The 16026-nt window shown below is 35.5% G+C and overlaps 1 protein-coding gene across 1 annotated transcript; it reads left to right on the top strand.

Moving 5' to 3' along the window:
* The first annotated feature begins 566 nt into the window (after window positions 1-566).
* LOC140137499 (aquaporin AQPAe.a-like) lies at window positions 567-11523 on the top strand. Its single transcript, XM_072159218.1, has 3 exons — window positions 567-1277; window positions 9887-9967; window positions 11248-11523. Exons 1-3 carry the CDS (start codon window positions 642-644, stop codon window positions 11488-11490), a joined length of 960 nt encoding a protein of 319 aa, XP_072015319.1. The 5' UTR covers window positions 567-641; the 3' UTR covers window positions 11491-11523.
* The last annotated feature ends 4503 nt before the right edge of the window (window positions 11524-16026 follow it).

Below are 16026 nucleotides of genomic sequence, written 5' to 3'. Positions count from 1 at the left end.
ATTACAACACATTGTCTATGGAGCAGTGCAGTAGGGCCTACACATGAGCATGCATAACTCGCAAACGCAAAATCGGAATCCCTACCAATAAACAAAATAGTAGGCCTAGGCCCTACCAATAGATTGTAGGCCTAATTGTTTAAATAGTATAGGCCTAGGCCTACTAGTACGGCAACAATTAACTATAATTTTAACTGTAAAATGTATTTTATCGTAAAATGTAGGGTAAGATGGGGGTAAATGGGATAATTAAGGATATTTTTGGATATAAAACCTCCCCTCCCATTTTATTTCCCATTTTATCGTATTCCTTACTCCCCCACGTTCTTCCCTTAATTTTTCCTCTTTCCTGCAATGTCATCCTATCCACTTCCATGTCCTACACCGCATGCACGTTGCGCACACTGAACCAGCGCCACCCTTTCATTTCAGATGCATTTATCTGTTTAGTGTTTCTAGTCAATTTTATATTTCGCTTCGCGTCACTTCCTTTTTGGTCAGTATAACTTTGTGACCTTGAACTAGATACAATATAATAGCAATTGCAGGGACCGTGTACGCGTGTGGCTATCACATGCCTATATTTTCCACAATTTCTATCGCACAAATTATTTTGTTCTCGAGCAAAACTCAATATCAAGATGGTATCCCGATTGTGTGACACTCGTATTGGTGACTTTTTATTATCTTACAAGGTTTCAAACGCACCAACTAGCGACGAAACAGGCGAAAAATCATTATACGCGAAAGATCGCATAATATGTCCGAAGTTCTTGCGGGCACTAGCCGCTGAATTCATCGCATTGGCTCTTTTCGTTCCTATTGCTGTTGGAAGTTCTATACCTTGGACAGGCCGAAATACTCCAAGCAATACTCAAATTGCTTTTGCCAATGGTTTAATGATAGCAACTTTAATTCAGTGTTTTGCACACGTAAGTGGAGCTCATTTTAATCCTGCGGTAACCATACCTCTTACCTGGAACAGGGATGTTAGCATTATAAGAGCTGTGTGCTATATTATAGCTCAATGTTTGGGATCTGCTTTAGGGGGACTTGTTCTGCAGAGAGTGACCCCTATAGAGGTCAGAACGGACGATATTGGTTGTTCGCTTTTGGGAGAAAACGTGAGTCCATGGCAGGGATTTCTGCTGGAGTTTGTCATAACATTTCAGTTAGTTTTCATGGTTTTTGCCACCATTGATCCGTCCAGGGATGATGTCAAAGGCTCTGCAGCGATAGGGGTAGGATTTTCCGTCGTCGCTGGTCTTCTTTATGGTGTAAGTAGCTTAGGCCTATTGCTTAAATATAAAGCTATGCAACACTATTAAAAGGGCATTTCGTGATCCACAGGCTCATCCCCCCACTTCTCTCCAAAAAAGTTGAGATTTTTATGCCACTGGAAAGCTCTGGCTATAATGTTCATGTACCAAAAATGTCTTACAGATTAATTTGTTTAGCCGAAAATATCGTCAAATTTGAATTTCGTTCTGGTATACCGTACCAGAACGAAATTACAACAATGGCCTATGGATATAACACTAAATCATGCATAACTCGCAAACGCAAAATCGGAATCAACCGAAATTTTGGGAGTAAGCTTTTTTTTTGCGGATATCTACTGAAAAATGTCATAAAAAGAGGATGCTAGGATCACGAAAGCCTCCTTTAAGAAAGTTTAATTTCCTACCATGCATAAAGGGCCTAAAGCGATTCAATTTTTATACCATTTATTAAGATCACCCCGTAGTAGCCCCTTAACATAAAAATGGAGATAATAGGCCTATACTCTTTTGCCATATTATGCGTTTCGGTCAAATTTGACGGTTGTTATTATAAATTACTGTCATGTATTTCAGCTGAAATAACTAGGAAAAATGAAAGAACCCCACTGACTAGATATCTCTTTTTGTGTATAGATTCATCGGGATTGTAATCATGATGATGTCAAATTAAGTTCATTTATTATAGACAAATCCAAAGTCCACATTCATACATTTTGTATCTTGTCTATAGTGTCTTAATCTGACACTTGTTCTGAAAATTAATTTGCCCTAAAGCACAAAACAATTGCCTGACCAATTAAAATACATTGCAAAAACAGTTTAAGTAACACATCAACACTTGAACACTTAATAAACACTTGTTTGTACAGTGAAGATGTATGGGTGTTAAAGCTGTAAGGCACTTTTAACACTATCGTGTGTTAAAAACAAACTTCTTCATATGTTACGTGTTTTAGTGTTATTTTAGTGTTTATGAAATAATATCCCTTAAACCCTATAAAAGTGTCTATTGAGTGTTCAAGTGTTTATGTGTTGCTCTGCTGTTTTTGCAGTGCTTTTATCGTTGTTGAAACATTAATGTGTAAATATTAGAAATAAGCCAAATAAAAAAAATATGGTTTCAAAAAAGTTAACCAAATTCAAACAAGGGATGGCTTACGCATCGTACACAGGAACATATGATATAAGAGCCATCCCATGTCAACTCCAGGAATGTGCACCGCAGCACCTCTTCAATTTTGTTCTTTTTCTGTGTGGTGGTAGATATTGATGAGAAAGTAAAATCCTGAAAATTTGAGCTTCATACTCCATTTCGTTTTCCCGTGGCATCAATTTGAAATTTAGGGGGGTCATAACGCGAAAGACCATGTTTGGAGGTCCATAAATGTATAAAGAGAACCCCAACAACTTTGGAAAGCAGTGTATCCTGGGGTACTTTTTTGTGTAGAATTCAAATCTGGCATCAGAAAACTTGTGACTCCTTTACTATAAAAGATATAGGGCCCTCAAAATGCAACTTCGTCCATCCACACTGCAAAAACAAGTGTTTATATTTAAACACCATATTGTGTTTATTAGAGCAACACTTAATAAACACATAATTCATGTTAATGGTCTAACACTAATGTTAATGGTTCTAACACTAATGTTCATAAATTAACACTTGGTGCTATTTTACAAACATTAGTGTTTGTAATATAACACCAAGTGTTAATTTATGAACATTAGTGTTAACCATTAACATGAATTATGTGTTTATTAAGTGTTGCTCTAATAAACACAATATGGTGTTTAAATATAAACACTTGTTTTTGCAGTGCAGGACCAACTTCGGGGGGTCAGAACTCCTAAAAGTAAAAATAATTTTATTGTCCATTTTTTTGCCAGTAAGAGCCCTTTGGTAGGACATTACTCTTATCCCATATTGAGCCTATTAGAATACTTTTAGCTGATATTACTCCAATTGTACATTTTTTGTACATTTTGACCTCTCCCCTGAAAACCAATGTCAGACATTTTGCCCAACCATCAACTTCAGGTGTGTTGAAAATATGTTCTTGGACAACATTTCTGAGAGATATTGGCTTTGGGTCTCGATGACTTTGCTTTAAAAACATCAGTTAGGTTTGCCTACTCACATGTCATTCCAGCCACATCAACAAAATGGGTTGGTTGGTCAGCATGGTCAGTGGTCATCCCCTCAAATTTTGCTGAAAATCATTTCTAGCATATCTCTATCATGTCTATGAGCATAATGAACACATGGAAAAAAATGAACTCCAAGCGGTTTTCAACGACACAACTTGAGAGAGCAAAAAGTGGGGGCCTGGGCCAAATGTTGATAAGCCATATCTCTAAAACCGCTTGGAGTTGAGCATTCATTTTTTCCATGTGTTCATTATGCCCATAGAGGTATGCTAGAAATGATTTTCAGCAAAATCTGAGGGGATGACCACTGACCAGCAAACCCATTTGTTGATATGGCATGGAATGACTCATTATGTATGAAGTATGGAGTAAACAAACCTAACTGATGTTTTTAAAGCAAAGTCATCAAGACCCCAAGCCAATATCTCTCAGAAATGCTGTCCAAGAACATATTTTCAACATACCTGAAGTTGTTGGTGGGGCAAAATGTCTGACATTGGTTTTCAGGAGGGTCAAAATGTACAAAAAATGTACAATTGGAGTTTTGCATGGGTAATATCTCAGAAAGGCTCAATATGGGATAAGAGTGCTACCAAAGGGCTCTGACTGGCAAAAAAATGGACAATAAAATTATTTTTACTTTTGGAGTTCTGACCCCCCCGAAGTTGGTCCTGGATGTACGAAGTTGCATTTTGAGGGCCCTATATCTTAATAAGTAAAGGAGTTACAAGTTTTCTGATGCCAGATTTGAATTCTACACAAAAAGGCACCCCAGTATACATTCTTTTCAAAGTTGTTGGGGTTCCCTTTATACATTTATGGACCTCCAAACATCGTCTTTCACGTTGCGACACATTTTTACGCTGACCCCCTAAATTGATGCCACGGGAAAACGAAATGGAGTATGAAGCTCAAAGTTTCTTTGTTTTTATTATTTATTTATTTATTTATTTATTTATTTATTTATTTATTTATTTATTTATTTATTTATTTATTTATTTATTTATTTATTTATTTATTTATTTATTTATTTATTTATTTATTTATTTATTTATCTATTTTACGAATTTTTTGACAAGACTTGACCACCTTCTCATCTGTCAAGGAGGTATCACTATGGTCAAGATAAAGAATTTTATTTTAGATTTCTGAATTGGGCTATTTTGACGTTTGACAATGTCAGACGTGATATTGTATAGTTGCCAATATAATATAGTGGACAGTGCATAGTTACCAAGATAGACGATGACAAATGTCAAACACCATAGGCATGATAGGTTGCCATTTGATCCTATTGAGATCATTGACCTATATAATATCTGTCTCTGTTACTCATCATGATCGGACCTATAAATGTAAACTATTATGTTTCTGAATTCCTTATGGTATAGACAGAAATTTGCACTAATTCACGAAAATCGGAGCAACTTTAATTTTTTGACCCCTATGCAAACTGGAAATTGACCCTTGACCTGTTGCGAAACACAGTAACTTCTGAACCAAAGGTTGTATTGAGAGAAAAATTACATGTGTCATCCTTGGGCTATTTGATATACTTTTAAGTGTTATTTGAACACTTTCAATTTTGACCCCTGTGTATAACCCTATGGGGGAATGTTGGCGTCCTTTATTTCAAAATGCTCAAGGGCGCAGGTGGGGGGTACTCAAGTTTGGTTTTGGTAGGGACGTGCCGCTGAGAATTTGAAAGTGGACCCATAAATATACCAATTTTTCAAGAAATTTGGACCCATTGATATACCAAAAGTCAAAATTTTCGGCCGAATTTAACCCAAATTGTCTTAGTTTTTACAAATTTTCCCAAAATTTTGGGAAAATTTTGAAAATTTGGGCCAGATTACGGAAAAATTGGGCTCTTTACCGAAAAAATTGAGAAAATTTTGAAAAAAGGACCCGATACCAAAATAGGCTTTGAAAAAGGGGTCATTGATATACCAAGAGGCTAAAATGCTACCCATATTTGCGGCACGTCCCCGTATGGTCATTTGTACTGAGTACCCCCCTTCGGGGTGGCACCCGCCAGATTCTGAATTGGTACGTCTCAGAGTAATATTTAAAACACAATAAAACATTTTGCGGATGCTACTTTTATAGGTTCTTGGCTTAGTTGCGATTTGCATACATTTTTCAATACTCAGGTTTGGTTTATTATATTTTCAAAGTTTTTATTTTAAATCTTTCACGAACTCGTATCGGTGACAAAGCTTTAGTATCTAAAATAAGTAATACGGAATTATAAAATAAAGTTAACTTAAAAAAAATACAATTTATATATTTAAAGGATTTACAAAATGTATACGATAATTTTGTTAAGGTCCTAAAAGTTTTGTCACGATAAGAAGAAAAAATTCTGTAGGACTTGGAAATACAACTTTGGAATTTAGAATGCATCATTATAAAATAAACAATAGAAATTAATCATTCTATATATCTGTAGACTGCATAAAAACCCGTTTTTCCCCTCCTCCAACTTCATCGTGACTTGCAAATTCTCAAATAATGTTACTCATACGTTCATACATGTAGTGAAATCAAAATACATTTCTAATGTCATTCAAAAGGTTCTGCACCAACTCTTATAAATACAGGGTGTCCCAAAAAAAAGAGGCCCCTCATTGCGCCCTCTTTTTCTCCTATTTTAGAAAAGTTGATCAAGTATATGTTGGTATCTAAAGAAGCCTTTACACGTTAGCTTTAATAAACCGAAACAATTATTTCAATCGGCTCATAAGTTTTGAAGATATGCCCTTTTAAAGAAATGTATCCGTTTTTCACTCTGTCCACGGAGGAGGTTTGGCTACTTCAAAGATTGAAAAGTGCATATACCATGCATGAATATAAAGCATCCCTCGATGATAACTTTATAAAATAACAACTTTATTTTAGGGAATGGGCTTTACCGATGGGCTTATGGGTTATGGATTTTGTTAAGTGTCATTAATTTGGGCGAAATTGATGTGGGATAGGACCTCTTTTGCTGTACTTGCAATTACTTATGTTTTTCTCGGTTATTTTAAGCCTTATTTTTATTATGTTTCTTACTTTATTGTTTCTTGCTTTCTTTTTATTCATTTGACAACATAAGTCAATTCTCTTTTTGGAATAAAAGGTTACCCTGAAAATGGCTGTTTAGTTTGTCTTTGGTTCTTTTGAAGTGAGTTTACTGTGCTGCTCTGCCCTCTACCTGGTTGCCTCCTTGACGAATACAGGTTTCAGCCCTAGTTCTCATTACATCAATTGCGTTGCGTACCAACCTTGTGCGCCGGATACTTGCGAATATAGCAGTAATACGTTTGCAAAGATCTTGGATTTTGCCACAAATGAAGAAATCAAGTGGTGTGAGGTCTGGTGATCTTGCAGGCCACTCCACAGCATGACCCATCCCAACCACTCTGTTTGCTATCCGTGGACAGGGTGAAAAACGTGTACTTGTCTTTGAAAGGGCATATCATCAAATGTTGTGAGCCGATTGAAATAAATGTTTTGGTTTCTTAAAGCTAACAAATAAAGGTTTCTTTACATACAAAAATATATTTGATCAACCTTCACATACAAAAATATATTTGATCAACCTTCCAGAAATAGGCGAAAAAGAGGGCGAAATGAGGGGCCTCTTTTTTTGGGACACCATGTACAGGTAATAGTGCATATAGAGGAACTAAAAATGGTCAATGACTTCTGGTTTCTGGTATGGCCTAACCTCGGCCTATATATATACCACGCAGGGCTTCAGGTATGAAATAGCTAAATTTTGTTTCATACTGATAAAATAATAAAATATCAGCCCTTCAACATTAATCTGAATGTTAATGCAGGAATCAAAGTGAATCGTAATTGACTCTAACCTCCTCAAGTCTTTCCTTTTTTTGTTGGTGAAAACGTGTCTTATCTTTACCTTAATGTTGATGGACAAACAGTGGCGGCACCAGGATTTTTTTTTCGGGGGGGGGGGGACAAATCGACCAAATTTGTCCAATATTGCCGTAAAAAGTGGAAATTTACGTAATTTTTGGGGGTTTGTAGCCACTGTGGACAAAACCATAGTTTGAATTTTCACCAAATGCGTTTCCAGAAGCGATGAATCCTGATTTTCGTTTAATCTAGTAATCTAGATCAAGTTGGTGTGAATATTTGGACAGAAGGTGAATAAATTATTTGCCTAAAAATATTTTTTGAAGAGTGAACCTACCCATTTCTTTTTACTGAAATAGTTTTTTTAAAGAGTTATATATTTGAAAAGCATTATATTCAAATAATGATGGTATAGCTTAAAAATATACTAGAGTTTGTTTAGGATTAAACTTCGCGTTAAGATAAACAGGGTGTGCCAAATATTTGTACATTGTGAAACGTTAAGAAAACGCTTTAAAACCAAACCATGTTTAATTAATGTTTTTTTGGTGTATTTTGGGTTTGTTTTTTTTGGCGCAGAGTTAAAAATGAATTTCCAAATAAAATAGGCCTATGCTTCAAAATGTCGACATCTACAGGTTACAGTAATTACTGCAGAGTGCAGTTATACCATTCAAATTATACAGGGTGTCATAGTTACGTAACAAAATTTGTACTATTTTAAATACATGTACTGCATAAAAATACATTGAATGGCATAAAGAGGTCAATATCATGAACATGTTTCCTATACATCATGAAATGAACTTATATGACACTTATAAAAACACCTTATCAAACGGGTCAAAGGGCTGTATAAAGAAACATATAAAACACTATAAAATGCCGCTATCTATATGCCACACTATCTTACGCTACTACACTCAAAATTAACTCCTCACAAAGTTTGACAAGCATGACTATTCTGAGGGGGACAGAGCAGATTTCCCTTCAAAATTGACAGATTTCTCTTCAAAATGAATCGGATTTTCTCAACAAAACGACAAAAAAACTTATTAAATAGGGGGGCTATGATAAGATTGCCTTGTCATTTTAAAAAATGAATAGGTTCTTGTCAAAATGAATAACATCTTATCAAAAATGATCAAAAATGAAATTTGAATAGTTTGCCTTTTACAGACTTATATATATATAGGCCTAAGTTGGGTCAGGACATGTGTAAACATAACAAAAATGCCAAAAATCGGGTAAAAAACCCATACGATACATCATTAGCCCATGCCTTTAATTTCAAGTGAATGCTTGTAGCGGCGCATGACCATCTTGACCATGCCATGATATACCGGCGGACACTTTTAGCTTGTTTCGTGTCCGTTAACAACAACAAAATACGTACACAAACCAAAATTTTCCATTTGAATACGGTACTATATTTTTTTTCCAGACGAGCGACTTGATACTGCATTTCCCGCGTAATTGAGCTACTAGTAAACAAAGCATAGCCTCCGAGTCCAGGCACGAATGGTGATTGCACTGATTGCGATGGCACTGAGTGTACCGTAAACTTTATGACTAAATTGAATGATAATATGAGACTGTTGTAGAGACTATATTATCGCCGAATAATATGGCATAATAATAGTCACCACATGGTGGTCACAAGTACAGGCAGTGTATTTACCGTGTGCTATGTTGCCATAGAAATAAATAATTTTCTAAAAATAAAAACACTTTACAACTTCCAATTAAAAACAATTCCTATAAAAGGGAGAGCACGCGTGTTAAAGGATAAACAAGTAACCTCGGCAAGTAACTCAGCAAACAAACCCCCACAAAGAAGGTTTTAAAACGTTATCAACGTGTCATGAACGCGTTTTAGTTTTTGTTAAAACATTTTAATAACATTTATGCTAACTATGTTGTCAATACTTAAATAGCACTATGATATCGATAGATTGTTTTGTATCAAATATTTTTGAATGTTATTACAACTTTTTATACACTTTGTGCTTGCTGGGAAATTTATCTTGAAATGCGGGAATCTCCTTCAAGTTGGAATCTCTTTCATATCTTATGATTGTAGGCCTATTCTGTAATTTGTTTGTTGGGTTTTTTTGTCACTAATACCGGCGGTTACTAGTAATATAGAGTAGAATATAAAGTTTTGTAACCAGCATATTTATAAATGATTCGATAAAGTGAGTAAGCGGGGAAGGGGCAATTAAACCTTCAAAGGTCCAATAAAACAAAATAAATAAAAGGGAAAATATTCGAAAAGGATTTCTTCCCTTCCATGCAGCAGTATATAAATTGAAAGAAGATTCCAGCTGAACGATAAACTAGGCCTGATAGTGCCCCCCTCTGTCTCACGCTACGCCACTGTGCCTGAAATATAGGAAACAAGATCGATATATCTGAACTCTTCCTTGAGCGGATGATTCGTGATTTGATCATTACACCTGCATAACCTCCCTTCCATACACACACCCCAAGACCCCACCGTCGCACACAACTCACCCCCTCCCCTGCACCTACCCAACGAATGATCTTAACCCATGGTCATGTTCTCTGTTTTTTACCCACAGCTTCCTTATACCGGAGCCAGTATGAACCCAGCTAGATCTTTTGGTCCAGCCTTGGTAACAGGTGTATGGACATACCATTGGGTAAGTATCCTGGGCATGGGCGTCAATCCGGGGGGCGTCCGATCGTGTCCCCCTACCTTTCGACAAAATTACGGTACCCATTTGTTGTTCTTTTCAGCCTCTTTTGGCAATTTAGACCGCCCCCCCCCCCCCCCCAACACACACCCCTGTTTGTAAATACCTCCAAACGAGGACCTCGACTTATCCTGGTCGTCATCCTGGTCATAGTAACAAACAGAGGACGTCCTCGTTTGGAGGTGTGTCCTCATTGTATGGTGTGTATCCATATGTAGGTCCTCGTTTGGAGGTATTTATACGCACACACACATTTCAAGCCGAGTTGGCGCTTTATGATCCTAGGGAAGGGTTACTCTCATTATCTGATTATTGAGACCCGTTTGTACGTAATCTGGAACATGTTGGCAAATATATTAATAATGGAGATAGGTCTTGACAGTAAGGATGCAGCTAAAAAGTGCGGTATTTTATGATTTCATAGGACAGAATTATTATCAAAATGTTCAGAAGGGTTTGAATAAACATACATTATAACATTATGTTATGTTATGTTGTGCTATGCTATGCTATGCTATGCTATGCTATGCTATGCTATATGCTATGCTATGCTATGCTATGTTATGTTATGTTATGTTATGTTATGTTATGTTATGTTATGTTATGTTATGTTATGTTATGTTATGTTATGTTATGTTATGTGCTATGCTATGCTATGCTATGCTATGTTATATGTTATGTTATGTCATGTCATGTCTTGTCTTGTCTTGTCTTGTCTTGTCTTGTCTTGTCTTGTCTTGTCTTGTCTTGTCTTGTTTTGGTTTGTTTGTTTTGTTTTGTTTTGTTTTGTTTTGTTTTGTTTTGTTTTGTTATGTTATGTTATGTTATGTTATGTTATGTTATGTTATGTTATGTTTTGTTTTGTTTTGTTTTGTTTTGTTATGCTATGTTATGATATACAGAGTGGAAAGAGTGGAAAAAAGAGCGAATGAGTAAAATGGAGGACAACCCCTTTTTGAGTGGAAAAATTTCCCTCTAAAATGATTGAAAAAAGTAGCCTGTATACTCTCAATTTAAGAGTGCATGGGTATTGCCAGGGATACAAAGGTATTGCCCTAAAGAAAATGAGCTTTCTTTCATTTTATAGTAGTGTTCTCAAAAAGGTGTTGTCCTTCGTTCAACTCCTTGAAAGAGTGGAAATTCACTCTTTTACATTTAGAGAACTAAATTTCAATTAATAATGATATCCCATTCTAAACACCTGTTTCAATATTTTTTATATTCAGGTTTACTGGGCTGCACCAATCACAGCTGGTCTTTGTGCTGGTAACATCTATTCTTTCATCTTTGCAAATGATGCATCCGGGAGAAAATTGCGACAACGAATGTCATGCGGTGGTGGTGGTAGTGATGGTGATGGTGGAGGTCGAAGTGGTGGTGGTAGTGGTGGCGGTTATGAACAACCGCAAAAAGGCATTACCCGTACTGTCACACAGGAGAGTGACATACGTGCATGCAACAGCGTTTAGGAAACGATTGTTGTTGGTTTGTTGGGGTGCAGTGACGTAGCGTGGGTCATTGGAAGGGGGGTCTGATTGGAGGGGGCACAAGCCGTTTTTCGGCAATTTTCATATATATTTTTTTTTCATTTCAGATCGATTGGGGGTGCGTACCCACCCCCCCTGCCTCTGACGCTACGCCACTGTTGGGGTGGGGCTGTTTGTTCGTTTGTTTGTTTGCTTGCTTATTTGTTTTTCTGTTTTTCTTTCGATTTTTCTTTCTTGAAAACGGTTCACAAGAACTGTATCTTCTAGGGAGGAAGTATAGAAAACTCTTAGAAAAAAGGGTTCTTGGCTGTCCTGTATGTTGAAGAGAATGGTTCTTGAAAATTTAAAGAACTCCAAAATGGTTCTTTCTGCCCTTTCCAGAACCCTTTTCAGGTCTAAAATGGATCTTACCTTTCTAGAACCCTTTTCTGTTCTTTGTAGAACCATTTAAGGTTACATGCGAGTCATTTTGGAGTTGTTTGGGATGACGCCCTATATACCATGTATATACTTTTATAATGCAGCTTAAACAAATTAATGGGTAATATTTTTTTAAAAATTTATGTTTATTTATTTTGTAATAAAAATGTATATAGCCAAGGGAGGATGTATAGATAATTTGCACTGCAACACCTGTCATTTGGTTCTATAATTATGAAAAACAAAACAAAAACAAAATATAATACATATTTACAGTTGACCTATAAAATTCAACTTTTAACATTCTGTAAACACGAATGTTGTCAGTTTTCTGTAAATTTACAACATTTTCATTTTAATTTATAGTATTTTGTAACATTTATGGGAGTTGGTGGACACATTTTCCTATTTTCGTAAACTTAAACAATTTAATAAATTCAGATACGTGACATTTAGTACTTGGTCGAAGAGTAAACAGGTTTTTTGTTGTATTAAATGACGTGAATGTTAAGAATGTGTTACTACCTTCATGTCCTGACGAATTATGTACCAAAATCATCATCCTCATAACCATTTTTGGCAGTTTTGAGCTTTTCAGAGTCAATAATATTCTTCTTCCCACACCCTGTAAATATGACTAGTCATTAAGGGATATTGAAGTTGAAATCCATACACCACCTATGGAAGACATGAACTTAATCTCCCACACATGGAGTGTAAATTTTAAATTTAATGGGTGACTCCATATAACCCCCCCCCCTTGTGTTTGAGATTAAGATCATATCATCAGTCATAGCTAGGGGGTGTAAGGATATCAACTAGAATAAAATTTTTGGTGTGATGCCGAGATTCTTCAAACGCGTGTTTTTTTCCTGGACAAGCATGGTGAAATCCAGTCCGAGGAGATGGCCGACGCTCACAAGCATGATGAAATCCAGTCGGATGAGAAAATCTGTTATTAAGAAGTTTGGAAACTTTTGATTCATTTTATTATGTCTAAGTCATAATAGAAATACCTAAGTCACACATCACATGTGTCACTCCCGGGAAGTAGTCTATTATTAATAGCCATGATGGTAATCATAATAATAACAAAGTCACAAGATCAGTATTGATATGTATTACTTTGCACAAGAAAATACAAGTTAATAGAAAATAGTTATTGATCATGAGATTTGCAGCAGCTGAGTTTCAGTCTTTTTCTCAAAACTGCAAACAATGACTTTGCACTTAAGGTTACGAGGGTGACGAAATATTACATGTATATACAGGGTTTTTTTTCTTTAGAACTAGTCATTTGTTACATAATTGTACATTATTATTTTAATATAATACAAGTTTTACTTTTTACAGGGTTTGATTTGCATTCTCGAGCCACTTACGTCATTGCCTTCACGTACCTGTTACGACTCGCACCTGTGTGCCAGTGTGTTTATTATTACGCGTGTATCGCAAGCCATCGGGTCCATTACACATTGCGCCGTGGAAATACGTAGTGACCTCAGTGGCATGCGATACGCGGATTTATCTTTTGTTTGTGGTATTGGTATTTCTATACTTATCTCATAACTCATCTCATAATTATTATATCCTCGTTGAAAATTAATAATGATAACTCAAGTAATATTTTAATACTTCCGTGGTCTGTGATCGGTGATCGCGTAGAATAGCCGAGGTCTATTTCGTGACCAAATGTGCCAACTGTCTTGTTGTCATGACAGTTGATCAATCAGCATAATTGTTTCTCCTTTCTGCGTTCACGCTTACGAACAGGCCTACGCTAGCGCTCGACGCACAACACAGACCACATAAGTATTACAACATTCACTTCATGTATAGGTTTTCCACTCAGAAGCACATTAAATTTGGATGATCTGATATTATATAATCATGTAATGAAACTGAAATAATCTTTGCACCATGCCAAATAATTATGCTTTCTATTATTGTTTTTGCTTTATGTATAACATACCTCATAATAATTGTCTTTCTATTCTAATACGATATAAGATATTTAAAAGTTATAATTTAGCCTTAGATTGGCCGAGGGGGCCCACTCAGGTATGATATAGTATACACATGCGTGACCAAATCTTGTTTAAACACCCCCTAAACAAGTTTAACCCTACCAGCAAATTATAGCCCCTTAATGTAATTTAATATTGAATTTACCCCCTAATGAGTTTTTGGCTAGCAAAAAATGCAACAAATATAGGCCTACTCTTTTTGGACTTATAAATTTACCAAAAATTTGAAAAGGTACCCTAAATAAGTTGTTCAGTTTCAGAAAACAACCCTTATTCTTGAAAATCAGTGTCTTTAGACCCTGAATGCGTCGTACGCGTAACTTGCCTTGCCTAACAAAAACACCCCTTTTTACTTGTTTTGTTGGTCACGCATGCGTACAGACCATTTATATGAGTGCCCCACCCCGGTAGATAAAATACATACAGGCGCGGTTTACTTAAATTTAACTGGAATTTAGCTAAAGGCCGCCCAAAAGTCATCGTATATTTTCCACTCAAAGTCAGAAGCACATTAAAGGTGGATGATTCGCTATCATGATATTATGAAATGTAATTGACATCTTTGCATCATGTAAATACTCATTGTATTTTAAGCTTTATTATTATTGTTTTTTTTTGTTTTTTTTTTTTTTTTGCTTTATGTAACATACCTCATACTTAATTGTCTTTCTATTTTAATACGATGTACGATATATTTAAAAGTTATAATATAATGAAAGACAGAGATAAAACAGACTAAATCGCGTCTGACGACAGGGCCAAGTCTTGCCGTGATTGGTTGCCGACCTGCGCAGTACGGCATTTTATGTCTAGTTGTCAGAATTTCAGACGCGAACTTGTCTTTTTATCTCTGTCTTTCATTATAGTCTTAGCTTGGTCAAATACAGGTATATATAGATCTATATTAAATTTTACTTACATTCATTATTGTGACTGGATATCATGCAAAATTGGTTCTTTTTAGAATTTATTAAGGGATCTGGAATGAGCGTTTTGAGCGTTTCGACAGTATTTTTTATGGGACATGATCATGAGAGAACCTCAGACGTATCGAATTGCATTCTGAATACGAAGCATGTCTTTCTGATATCAAATAATTTTCATTTTTGAAAATCACGATATAATACAAATTTTATGACAAATTATTAAAATTTGATATTTTTCAAATTTTGATATAACAGTCCTCCAAATAAATTTTATAAATCTAATGATATATTCTTAAAGTGTATGTAGCTGGGAGGAAAAGCCGACGATCAATTGAAAATTTTGACCTTTTATATTGAAGATATGGATTTTCCCCCAAAAGACCTATTTTTTTTGTGTGTTTTGGGGAAAAAATCCATATCTTCAATACGAAAGGTCAAAATTTTCAATTGATCGTCGGCTTTTCATCCCACCTACATACACTTTAAGTATAAATCATCAGATTTATAAAGTTTACTTCAAGTACTGTTAAATATCAAAATATCAATTTTAATGATTTGCCATAAAATGTGTATTACATTGCGAATTTCAAAAAATCAAAATTATTTGATATCAGAATGACATTCGTATTCTTCGTATTCAGAATGCAATTCGATATGTCTGATGTGCTCTAATGTCCCACAATAAATACTGTCCAAACGTTCATACCCCTTCCCTTAATATAATGCAAGATCTTATACAACGGAACAATTCCCCGATATCTTTTTAGCTATATAAACATGATAAACCATGTGAAGATCTTGTTGTAGAGGTTCAAATTACATATTCTTGTAAAATGTCTTCTTGTCTTTATTAAATACACGGCTTTCGATTTAACTACTAGCAGGTTATGTTAGCTCATCTATGGCACTAACAAAGGTGTCAAAATCTTAATTTAGATGAGTTTTATACGATCCTCTAGATGAGCAAATCAATGAATGGGTCTTCGGGATATTCCAGATGGAATCCATGGAAGACATGACCTTAATCTTCCACATAGAGAGTTACGATTTCAAATTCAATCTTTTTTAAGATAATATCTCGTGCACAAATAATTATAATAATAATATTGTAAATAACTCATTTTAGCAGTTCAAGAATTATGTTC

This window comes from Amphiura filiformis, chromosome 2 (genome assembly GCF_039555335.1).
Source record: "Amphiura filiformis chromosome 2, Afil_fr2py, whole genome shotgun sequence".
In the NCBI taxonomy this organism is placed as follows: domain Eukaryota; kingdom Metazoa; phylum Echinodermata; class Ophiuroidea; order Amphilepidida; family Amphiuridae; genus Amphiura; species Amphiura filiformis.
This window is presented reverse-complemented; position numbering and strand designations above follow the sequence as displayed.

Bases quoted from the DNA above. Each gene is read 5' to 3' on its own strand.
- LOC140137499 (XM_072159218.1), top strand. From the start codon at position 642: ATGGTATCCCGATTGTGTGACACTCGTATTGGTGACTTTTTATTATCT. The intron at 1,278-9,886 runs GTAAGTAGCTTA...TTTTACCCACAG, and splicing joins TCGCTGGTCTTCTTTATGGT to CTTCCTTATACCGGAGCCAG. The intron at 9,968-11,247 runs GTAAGTATCCTG...TTTTATATTCAG, and splicing joins GTGTATGGACATACCATTGG to GTTTACTGGGCTGCACCAAT.